We start from the raw sequence: 12,945 nt of genomic DNA, 5'->3' as shown, positions 1-12,945 counted from the left end.
TTAAAAGTAACCTAGTTCGAAACGACGAACTTAAATATAAGTATTTAGTATTTTGAACTTAAATTGGTAATAATATATTTATTACCTATGTCTAAAAAGGTTCTGAATAATTAATATATTTTCGTGTATGTACTGTCGCTTATAAATGGAATATATAAAAATGAGCACGTTTTATTCGTCTGACATGAACTTAACTAGATTTAATCTAATAAATACGTTACCTACGTTCAATAGACGATTTGACTAACTTAGCATTCTCGTTTACTACGATCGTAAAATGTACCAAAATAATGATCATTTTGTAATAGTTACATCACGATTGAGTGTGAGCACTCTGGTTTATATAATTATTTATACAATGTATTAGGAGTTAACTTTGAGATAATTATGATTGCAGAACGGTACCTATTATAGCAGGTAGGTTCGATGATAAGTATGTATCAATGTGTCCATATAATATGGTGAATTATATTTTAATAACTGGAGATGCCCATTTCTGGTCCTTTTTCACCAACTTGAGATTTTTATTATAACCTGACGTTGACAATATTAGGTATGTATATTGTATATAGGTACATTTCTGCAGTGACAAAAGTAGGTAAATAAGCTTGAAATAGAATTGTCACTTTCAGGTGTTTTAGACAAGTTGTAAAATAGTACATACTTTTATTATTTATAAGAGATAAATCACAATTACATAAAATTTTGATCCAAAAGCATCGTCGAACCAGAATGGTTTGTCTCAATACTTTATTCCGCAGTACTTAAACAATTAAAACTTATTGTTTTCGTGAAGGTAGGTAAAAAGCTACAATGTATCTCTACGTATTTATTTTCAAACCAAACAGTCCGTTGCACGGCCACATTTTCGTATAAATAAAACGAAACTTTGAGATGTAGACACATTACAGGCACCAGCACCCCTAGCACATGATTGGCGCGAAAGTATCTCGGGGCGAGATAGACTACCCGTCTTTTTCTAACTATGTTAATAAAAGAGGGACGGGTAGTCTATCTCGCCGCGAGATACTGTGGCGCCAATCATGTGCTAGCCCAGCAGCCGATGTTAACTTGGATTTTTGTTGATAAAACTCATTAAATGCATTTTATCTTTATCGAAATAATCTCCTACTTTCGACGATCCATATACCTACGTAGAGCAGTGATAAGTAAAGTGTTATTGTTACCTATAAGTAGTTTATTTGTTCTCTATCAAGGTTTGAACTTGCAACACGAGGTCCCTGGCGAGAGACAGCACCGCTGACGCGTCGTGCCGCTCGGCCATTTCTGAAAACAAGTGTTTTTTTATAGTAGTTCTGAAATATTTCCCTAACGTACGGTGAAACGAAAATAAATAGCTACCCAAAATAAAATCTAGTTACGACAAAAAAATTAGTTACGTCTATTTTACGACTTTGTCGGCGTAACTGATTTATATGTTATATCCATGTAGGTAATATTTCAGCTTTCTAGCACTAACGATCATGGAGCAAAGCCGCGGACGGTCAGACGGACAGACAGACAGACGGACATGATGAAACTATAAGATAACAGTTCCTAGTTGACTATACGGACCCCTGTCCAAACGATTATCAAGATCTTATTTTTTTAATTACATATATTCTCTTTAGCGTTTTTGGTAACTAATAAATTTAGTTGTAGGCCTTACTGTGCATTAAGTATGTAAAATCTAATCTAAATACCTAATCTAATTTTAATTACTACCGTGCGTGATTAATTCGTCACTTAATGTGTTTCTTCTTTGTGATTTAAATAATTTAAAGTCGTTATCATTAGAGATCGTACTTTGTCAGTACTGCGTCGGTCCGGTGATTCCCCTGGCTGGACCTTATCTCATTAACATGTTGGTGTAATTTGCAGATGTATTCAATTACCATGATTAGATAAACTATTACTGTGTCTATTTACTACGGAATAATACATTATTTATTGTATATTAAGTACACGTGTTAGCTATTTACAGTGTTTACTATAACTAATACAAAGTTTGTTGCTCTCGCTTATTTGAAAATTGAAGAAAGTAAACGAGGAAAGAATCACTTCCAATGAAGTAGGTACCTACCTAAATATATTTTCAATATTACCTATTTCAGTTGCGGTTGGGACTAGACTACATATTTATAAATATGCTTTATTGTCGCTAGTGTGCTTGCAGTTCCATATTTTACGCCAGGGGCCTATTTCTCGAACGGTATTAGCCTAATAATAATAGTGTGTTGCCATGGTCACCATACGACTTGACAGTTCTTGGACTATTATTATTGACTTGGTCTAATACCGTTACTAATACCGTTCGAGAAATAGGCTCCAGGTGTCTTATGGGGTGGTAACGGTGACGACTGACGACGCACGACGGCACTAGCTTAATAGCAAAGAAAAAGTAAGATACATCTTGTCTGAAGTAGACTTATGGTTACTCTAGATAATCGTTACGTCGTTTTTAGGGTTCCGTACCCATAGGGTAAAAACGGGACCCTATTACTAAGACTCCGCTGTCCGTCCGTCCGTCCGTCCGTCTGTCACCAGGCTGTATCTCACGAACCGTGATAGCTAGACAGTTGAAATTTTCACAGATGATGTATTTCTGTTGCCGCTATAACAACAAATACTAAAAACAGAATATAATAAAGATTTAAGTGGGGCTCCCATACAACAAGCGTGATTTTTTGACCGAAGTTAAGCAACGTCGGGCGGGGTCCGTACTTGGATGGGTGACTGTTTTTTTGCTTGTTTTGCTCTATTTTTTGGTGATGGTGCGGAACCCTCCGTGCGCGAGTCCGACTCGCACTTGGCCGGTTTTTGCTAATACCGTGGCTTGGCGCTAGTAAATAAAAAAAAACCGGCCAAGTGCAAGTCGGACTCGCGTTCCAAGGGTTCCGTAGATTAAGTCCGACTCACGCTTGACTACACATTTCTAATAGGTTTTCCCGTCATCTATAGGTAAAGAACTATTTTGTGTATTTTTTTCAAAATTTTAGACCCAGTAGTTTCGGAGATAAGGGGGGGGGGGGGATGGTAATTTTTTGCCTATTTTCTTGAATAACTGCTAAACTATTAATCCTAAAATTATAAAAAAAAAATATTTGAAATCCTTACAATAAGCTCTTTCATTTGATATGCAACACGATATAGTTTGAAAAACTTTATTTTTTAATATTCTCATTTACCCCCCAAAAATGGCCTCCATATTTAAAATTAATTTATTTACGTTACACGTCCATCTTTGGGTCGCAATATTACATATGTGTGCCAAATTTCAACTTATTGGTCCAGTAGTTTCGGAGAAAATAGGCTGTGACAGACGGACGGACAGACAGACGCACGAGTGATCCTATTAGGGTTCCGTTTTTTCCTTTTGAGGTACGGAACCCTAATAGGGTTCCGTTTTTTCCTTTTGAGGTACGGAACCCTAATAACCCGAGTAACGGAGAGTAGACCATTTAAGTAACCTTTGTATGTTTGACTCACCATTGAAAAACTTGATGATATCCGTAAAATCCATGGTGTTAGCCAAGATGACGTCTCTATAGGTCTCAAGCAGGGCTAGTGCTAGGAACAGCACCATGTGCTCGGAGGCCACGTGCCGCGCCGCCCAGATCAGCTCCCATGCAGCAAACACCTGCGTAGACATCCATATGGACAACGTTACAGTACTTAATTCGGTTTTTGAAGTGAAAACTTCTTTAGTGGCGCTGGGCACTTTTTGAGGTGGGGAAAAAATGATAAACTCGAGACAGCGTAAGGCGATCACGTGACCGTAAGGACCGTAAGGATCGTAAGTGGCGTAAGGTTTAGATGGCCACTCATAATCGGCTCGCGGTGCTCGGGCCCGGCGCCCCGGCGCGGAGGCGGGCAGCCTCGCGCGCCGCGGTAGGGTGCCGCGCGCGCAATAGGATAGGTTTGGTTAGGTTAAGTTAATTTAGATGACATTTAAATCAATAAAGAAAAACTCAATTTGACATTTATGTTGCGGACTCCTTTTCGAGACTCTTTACCTATGTTCAAATAATTTGACGTTGTCATGGCAGCATGTAAATAAACATGTCAATGAAAAAGTGTGATCTTATTTGAGAATGATAATAATATATAATAAATAAATAGAATACCTCCGCTAAACGTATGTATCGTGTTACCGGGCGTCGGTAACATAGTGAGGTGAGTTTTCACTTCTATCGACACTCCCGGAGTGCAACCGTTATTGGTTGTTTGTATGACTGACTAACGCACTGTGACTCAACAGTTCAATAACATTCGAAAAGAATCGGATAGCTGAGGATAAGGCTATAAAGCACGCGAGTAGGGTTTGCACGACACACGAAGATCCGCGGATCCGGATCCAGATCCGGATTATTTCATACATTCTGGATCCGGATTGCAAACCCTACACGCGAGACAACCGACTGGTCGCCGGCTGGTGGGTCAGCCCGTGATATTGCGGTAGGAATCCCGAATGTAAATGTAGATTTAGGGCAACCAGTTCCAGTTTATTGGGCATCTTTGTTGGGAGGATTAATAGGACGATAAATGAATGTCACTTACATCCTGATATAGCAGTTCACGCTTGAAGTCGAGTAGGAACCAGCGGTAACAGAAGTAGAAGTGTGTGTAGTCGCCGTGAGCGTGCATCAGCTCGTACAACTCGCAGTCCAGGATCTGGATCAGCGATCTGAACAAAAAATATTATTACTCCTTAGAAAATTTGACCGTAGTTATGCAGAAAACGACCAACTCAATTTTTTTATCAATGCAGAAAGTTACCAAAGCAACTGAGTTAGGGTGTAAGTCACTTTGACAAAAATAAAAAGTTGGTAGGCGGGTCAGCACAGTTCATAATGTATGAGAGCTCTACATGAATTCTCACACTAGAGATTTTTTGAGATGTGATAACCTATGTTGCAAATACTATATTTTAAAAAAAATCTCCACAAAATATGTCACATGGTTTTAATAAATCCAAACTATTATTAAAATAGAAAAAATATATCAAAACATGAATCCGACACTCGAGATTTTTTAATATGCAGTTCTCAAACATATACTCATTATGTATTTATATTTTCTCCCAGCTTGACACCAAAACCAGCTCCCAATAATTTTCTTTATTAAAAATATTTTTTTATATAAAAATAACAACTATGTGTACATAACAATTACATGTTAATTAAGCTCTGTATATTTACTATATCCTACAAAAAAATCTCTCACGTAAATTAATCCATTTAATTACTATTAACCATTTTTGTTTTGAAAATGTTTTCGTTGCTTCGAGAAAATGGACAGTGGGTTTGTTTTTCACTTTCTCAAATCTCTTTCTCATGTTAGTGTAACAACAAAAAATCTCCCACGTATATGTAATGTTGTATGGAATAAAACCATTATTAAATCATCCAAGCTATTTAAATTACCCTAAATGGCGGGTACTGATTCACTGTAGAGAACGTTTTATCGACTTCCATATCTCCGTCTCACTTCAATGTTCGCGGCAGACGATTGTTCCGCTTCAACAGCCGAGAGTTCGCGATCCGGTCGACCGTTAATTCTCCCATGACTATCTTACCCAGTTTCATCGGTATGCGTTGCGCGCTTACTTAACACACCTCAGGCCAAGCTCCTATAAAACGCGCAATGCATGCATGCATTGCGGTATCTCCTATACGTCACATATGTCAGCTATGAGGCTATGACATGGCTATGACAGACTGTGGCAGTTAGTTCCAAAGAAGTATACAGACTTGTCAACCCACCATAAAGTTTAGCGTAAAGAGAATATATCACTCCTTAGTGAAAAACCATACGGTTTGTGCGAAGTTGAGCGTTATGTCAATGCTAATAAAGATGATGGTTTGACTTACGGAAATGAATAATATAATATCATTTTATTTTATATTTCCAATTCCCGTTTCATTTACACCCAATATTAAATCTTTTTCCGTAATAAAATGCGTATATAATTACTGTCATCATCTGTATTTATTTTATTTCTTTAACCCCCGTTATTCATAAACGCGCTACAAACCTCAATTAGCTAATAATAGTAATAATCGTTTGTCCTTATCTGTCACTTTAACTTATGTATTTGTAAGTAAGGGATAAACATAATTGAACTAAATCAGGCCCCTAAAGTTTATGAATAAAGTGGTTAATCTTTATTGCACAAAAGAAAAACCTTATAGTACAAGAGGCGGACTTAATGCCATAAGGCATTCTCTACCAGTTAACGATGGCTTGTCCTCCGGCCCATTTGATCGATGACCTCCTTTGATTATTTATTTTTAATGGACGCCAAAATCCAGACAGGAACTTCGATTTTGACATTTACCACAGTAATGCAGTCGGTAGCAATGTCGCGCAAAATTGCTGCAGTCGACTGCATTGCTGTAGAAAACGTGAAAAAGGTCATTCAAAGGGTAATAGGGTTATATACACCGCGGGATTTAATAACCCGAAAGATTTAAACCAACGATTTTAGAGCCTAATTAGAGTATATAAAGTTATATAACACATAGTCCAAAAACCCTTAATTTAAGAGATATTAATTATTTAAAACAAATCACAAGTAAAAAAATCTCAATTCTAACACACCCTTATGCGTGACGTAGCCACCAACTAATTTTACACGCAGACGCACTAACTACATGGTTATTAGCCAGTTTCACTTAATTAAGTTTGATATCCTACAAAAGGTTTCACTACCGAAATTATATGCGCAAGATAACATCTTTAAATTTGATTGACTGTAATAAATAAAATTCATTTAGCGGATATTCACTTTGTGTACGGATTTGGAAACCCGAAGAACTATGTGCTTCCGGCACGACGGACCCACTTCAGCCTAGAAGTTCGTAAATTGGCTAGACGAACAATACCCTGAGAGGTGGATTGGCCGTGGAAGCAACGTCCTAACCTGGCCCGCCCGGTCACCCGACTTAACGCCATTGGTTTTTTTCTATGGGGAACTCTGAAAGATAAGGAAGGAATACTCAACACCAGTGAACTCTGGAGAAGAATTATGAATAAAAATTCGAACGGCTTCCGAAGAAATAAAGAACACTTTTGTAAACCTAAATAATGAAATCCGTTTAAAATTAAATCTTTGTGCTGAAAACGGTGGTACACACTTCGAAAACCTAATTCATTAAATTAATAAAAAAGCGTAATTGTTTAACATAGTTGTTTATTTTACTTTACTCAGTATAAATCAACACATCGAGAATTTAAAATACGTACTGATAAGCATGATCGATATTTTAACAAAAGGTCATTCAAGTAATCATCCCTTTCCAGCTGTAGTATGAGTTAAAACAATAAGAGGCATGATTTCTTTCGGATATAATCATGGTTAATGGCTTTGGTTACCTCACTCAAAGGAAAAGATTTTATCGCAAAGTTTCAACAATAATAACTGCACTATACCTACTGTTGTAGTAATTAATAAAGTTTTGATACAATTTGTGGTATTTTGAGGTGCCAATCAATTGAAATAATTTCAACGTAAACATGATCCTAGACATAACTTGACACTTCTTGTCATGGAACACATGTCACTGCATTCGCCGTGCATCGTATGATATCGGAGTGATTCATGAAATGTCATGCTCGCTCTCTGTTTCTCTACTTGAGATTAATTAAACTCGCTCACTCTCTGAATAAAGGTTTGTTCACAAAGAAGCGGTAAATTAATATGATTTAATTTGTACTGAAATAGTAGTTTAATTAAAATATATAATTGGACCCATGTTGATATAACATTATTTACTCGTACTGTCGTCAAAAATACGTGATTTAAATCTTTCGGGTTATTAAATCCCGCGGTGTATAAAATGAAATGATGCATTAATAAAACTTTAGTTAATTAACAATATTATATTAAATCATTAACAACTTTGACAGCACGATCTCTTCGCAGGTAGGTGCTCTACAAGGAGTTTATATTACAACATTATTTCCAAGAAATAATCTCTCATTGTTACGAAAATGTTGGTAGGGTGGCTTTAGGTTACTTTTCGTTCATATCGCCTTGGATATGGGTGAACATGGTGTTAATACACTCAGTATCAATCAACCTGTAAAGATATTGTAGCCTGGCCTTTTCTCGAAAAGTCTTCTAGAAAAAATTACGCTCATGTCGTCTCGGATATGAGTATATTTGGTATCAGTGCATTCAGTATAATTACCTGAACACAAATATATGAGATGACAAGCGCGAAAGTGGTGAGGGTAGTTGCTATGACGCAAAGTTTTTACCATTTTTCTTTTAAACATACCATGTGGGGTACCAAATGAAAGGACCTTGTAAGTAGATCACAAATATATAACACACTGTAACACTTTTACTACTTAATCCAACAAATTATTTGAAAACGTTCAAAAATTTCACAATGAGTTGAATTCCAACTGCTCTAAATTGACTAAGATAACTTGATCCCAAGTTTCCTTGCAATTATACGTAATCGAGGGCCAGGCTCATACTAGTTCTCATGTCGCGATGCGCTAACGCTAACAAAAACTAAGCGTTACGAATTGCTGACTGATTTGCTTCTTTTAGTTTCACTCTACTCAAGCATCGGATGACAGGATCGTTGAAAAGGGACAAACATATCCTTTGACGTTACGTTACTCTTCTCGTGAATTGTCAAATTTTAAAATTCGAAATTAGCTTTGGAATTTGTCCGGGTGGCTATTCGAAGTATAACTTGGTGGACGGTACTTACTAACCAAATAAGCTTGAGATCCAGTATCATAGATAGTTGTAAGACTTCAAGGGTCTATTTATATCTGACTGTGCATCCTGTATTCTAAACGTTTTGTGAATAGATATAAAAATTGACACCTATCATTTTTCACATAAACACAGACACTTTATGCATTGAATTATTAAACCTTAACGCAATGCCATAAGTCATAAGGTATATTTTCCTAATATACCTTGATGCTAATTCGAACTTTGTTATAAAAGATGTCATTTTATATCATTCGCGCGTGCATTTCACTCGTACTAGATGAAATATGTATTGGTGCGAGCGAGACGGTTGGGCGAATGATAACAAAATGATATCTTTTTGACATCTTAAACAAAGTTTGACTTGGCCTCTGTGGAAGCCTGGAAATACAGCATACTTCATTGACTTTTTATGCTGGAAATTGATTTAATAATTGCGAGAAAAATAAGTATGTTATTCTTCAATAACTTGTACACTTACTGTCAAAAAACTAGAAGTGTCCATTAATTGTGTAGAACATTATTTGCTGTTTGTTTCCAATATCATGCTGCTATTCTGCGAATATAGCAGTTCCTCAGGCAGATAAATTAAACATGATCGAAACAAACACTATTAACCACAATAGTAAACTTTTCTCTCAGTGTGGGATATTCTCGGTCATGAAAAACTTACAAAGTTATTGTTTTTTTCATTAAATCTATAATTAATATTATTGCCGGGAGAAATTCTGACCGTGTAGTCGTGTAAGCTTCATAGCCCATTCTTCAAAAAATCTCTAGTGTGAAATTACTGTTTAGGTAGTATAAAATAAAAAATAAAAAAAATGTTATTTCTCAAAAACGGGAACAGATATCAAGTTGTTAATTCGCAGCCGGGTATTCAATATGATATATAATTCACCCGTGTAGAAACATTTGACTGTGCAATAAATGTAACTTTAACTTTATATTGACTCCACTATGGTCGTTTTCTGCATAACTACGGTCATTTATGCGAAACCTTTCAGACTGTTCAATTGGAAGTTGCGAGCTGATTTCATGCGAGTGTCAATATTACAACAATCGTAATTTTTGGGATTGAAAGAGATAGGTATAGCACAATGTATGACTAGGTAAGTTAATATACCTACTTATGGGATATACTTGACACGTACCTTCTGGATTATGTATCGTGTAAACCGCAAGTATTTTTGCAATAAGCGTGGGGTGACTGTCGTTTAGTTAGAATTCAACTTGCCTACGGAGTAAAGTCCGGTAGATTCTAGGAGTTGGAAATTATGTCACGTTATCTTTCTGACACATAAACATGAAGCAATATTTAGGTTCTATAGTAGCGAAGCAAGTAGTCAGTGTTAAATGTCATTTTCACACCTCCTATTCAGAAAAGAGCTTTTTCTTCCCTGCTAGGAGGGATCAAAGTGGCACTTTTCCTCCCTGCTAGGAGGGATCAAAGTAACACTTTTCTGTTCTAGCACACTATTTTTACATTGTTTGCACATTATTTTTTTAGCTTAAATAATCTGTTTAAGCATCAGATTGTGTCAACACTAAGATTTTTTATTTTCCTCATAGTTGATGTGAAAAGCAGTATGTGTCACACGGTATCAAAATTATTTCGTCTTGGGCGTTAACACTTGAATATCTCATTACGCTCAGGATTCTACTTTAGAATCCCGAACGTAGTGAGGAACGGAGTATTGTAGAATCCATCGCTTCATTTAGGATTCAATGTACGCCCTTGACGGAAATATATCATTTTGATCCCTTGTAACACAATAGTACATTGTGCAACATGGGGCGTAAGTTAAATATTGCAAACGAGAGTAAGTTAAATCGCGACGGCTTGCCGGAGCGATTTATAGGCTCGAGTTTGCAATATTACTACGCCCCGAGTTACACACAATGTTTTTCATCACACTTGCGATACAAAAATGAAGTATAAAGACAAAAAACTGTTAATTATGAAAATGAAAAAAGTTTATTAGGTTAAACATAATACAATTTGAAAACAATTATATCTGAGTCCTTCTTGCAAGTATATATTACCTGTATCAGGAGAACTCGCTCTTTCTTAAAGTAGGTAGGTACATAATATTCATTTAACTTAAGCTAATTACTATTAAATGGCGAAATATATTTGTTGTGTGTGTGTGTGTGTGTGTGTGTGTGTGTGTGTGTGTAATTAATAAGTATATATTAATAAGTATAAGTAATTATGGTACTAGAAACTTCATTACGCTTTTTCTATTACTCCCGCTAAGCCTGCGTGCAATTCCACATTTACTGAGCGAGTGTGATGAAAACTACTATTTATCTTCAGTCACTAGCCACACTGACCTCATGTCCGCGAAGTGCGCGTCCATGGCCTGCCCGGACGGGAAGTTGTCCTTGGCGCGCGACATGAGGCTCGCGAACAGCGCGTGCGCAGCGCCCTCTTCGCGCATCATCACCAGCAGAGGAGCTGCCAGGTCGCACATGCCTTGCATGTAGCCCATTTCTAGGTGCTCCCACACGTACCTGATACAGATACATTTTCTAATAAATATTTATTTTATTTATTTATTTAAACTTTATTGCACGATAAAATTTGTACAAATGGCGGACTTAATGCCTTAAGGCATTCTCTACCAGTCAACCAATGGGTCAAACAGAAAACTTATACTTAGTGCAGGATTGTAGACAAAGAGAAGAAATATGAAACACAAATCAAGTTAAGTATTCTAAACAATATTCTAATTATACAATATATATATATATATATATATATATATTCTAATATTACACATATACCTACAAACATGCATAAATACATATATAAATAAATATATTATATTATATTTATAAATTATATTTATATTTATAAATATTTGATGGCCTAAGGATCTTCTACAGAATATTCGTTAAATCAATATTTTTGTTTAGGTGTATTGGTCTTCGGGGTCCTATTGGGTGGTGCAGGAGATCATAATGATACACATAGTAGGGAATATTATATATTGAGCGATGATGTGGTTACGTAAACTTACATCTAATACCTTTAAACGAGCAAGTCTTGTTTATTTATTTATTTATTTATATGTATATTTATTTATAGGTATATTAGGTACCTATATATATTTCGGGGATCTCGGAAACGGCTCTATCGATTTCGATGAATTTGCTATATTGGGGTTTTCGGGGGCGATACATCGATCTAGCTTGGTTTTATCTCTGGGAAAGCTCGGTCTCCCAGATATTGGTTGTTATTAAACATACAGGCCTTACGAGTGTAGTCAATATCGATGACAGGGCAGAAAGAGGGCTAGAGCGAATGGTGCTTTAAAAGTTACTCACGTGCACATAATATTCCTCAGCTTGTCCAGATTCTCATCTGTGAAGAACGGATAGTTCCTGTCGCACCTTTGCACATCCTTTTCAATGCGATGCAAGTTCAAAGCGAAGCTTTCCACTAGTTCATTCTGAAAAAAAAAACATTTTACGGATTATAAGCACGAGACTAAGATCATGATCTAAAAAAAACAACGGGTTGCACTTAGGGAGTGCCGGCAGAAGTGAAAACTCAATGACTAGTGCAAAATGTCTGCAGAACTATGTATAATTGAGGTTAACGCCATCTAGCGTTATTTCGTCGCATTACTTGAAACCCCTAAGTACATCACTGTTAGTACTCGAGTTATATTAATACCAGTTAGAGGGAAACTCACTAGATGGCATTTAAATCAATAAAGAAAAACTCAATGACATTGAAGTACTTAAGTTTTTCGATCAGGTCACGTGTCCGTCTTACGTACGTACCGTAAGACGGTCACGTGATCTGTCGCGAGTTTAACATTTTTTCCCCACCTCAAAAAGTGCACAGCGCCGCTAAAGAAGTATTCACTTCAAAAACCCTTTCCTCTTTCCCCTTACCCTTTTCTTTTCGTTTTTCCTCTTCCTTACAATGAATTTTTTTTTAAGTCTCAGGAGTGTCAATCGTGTCGTTTAAAGTACTAGTAATTGAACTCACGGAATAAACACCGCCATTGGAGCTGGCCGGCGAGACGCAGTTGGAACGGTTCTCGGGCCTGGGGTCGTTGGAGGGCTCCAGCGTGTCGAAGGACGCGCCGCCCGACACAGACTCCTCGCGCACCACGCCCAGCGGGCTGCGCGCGGGGCTCACGTTCGCTGCACCCAAAGCACAAAACAGATACAGTACAGAAGTCAAT

At 36.9% G+C, this 12,945-nt stretch overlaps 1 protein-coding gene across 1 annotated transcript in view; it reads right to left on the bottom strand.

Annotated features, from left to right (window-relative positions):
• Positions 1–1,127: 1,127 nt before the first annotated feature.
• LOC134656982 (small G protein signaling modulator 2-like) overlaps positions 1,128–12,945 on the bottom strand; it is a 100,446-nt gene continuing 88,628 nt past the window's right edge. Inside the window, exons 18-23 of the mRNA XM_063512547.1 lie at positions 12,747–12,904; positions 12,074–12,198; positions 11,078–11,257; positions 4,561–4,687; positions 3,490–3,640; positions 1,128–1,287 (exon numbers count right to left, since the gene is read on the bottom strand). Coding sequence (XP_063368617.1) covers positions 1,199–1,287; positions 3,490–3,640; positions 4,561–4,687; positions 11,078–11,257; positions 12,074–12,198; positions 12,747–12,904 — 830 coding nt within the window. The 3' untranslated portion in view covers positions 1,128–1,198. The remainder of the gene's footprint in view (positions 1,288–3,489; positions 3,641–4,560; positions 4,688–11,077; positions 11,258–12,073; positions 12,199–12,746; positions 12,905–12,945) is intronic.

Source organism: Cydia amplana, chromosome 19 (genome assembly GCF_948474715.1).
Source record: "Cydia amplana chromosome 19, ilCydAmpl1.1, whole genome shotgun sequence".
In the NCBI taxonomy this organism is placed as follows: Eukaryota; Metazoa; Arthropoda; class Insecta; order Lepidoptera; family Tortricidae; genus Cydia; species Cydia amplana.
Note: the sequence above shows the minus strand (reverse complement) of the source record. Positions and strands in the feature narration are given on the sequence as shown.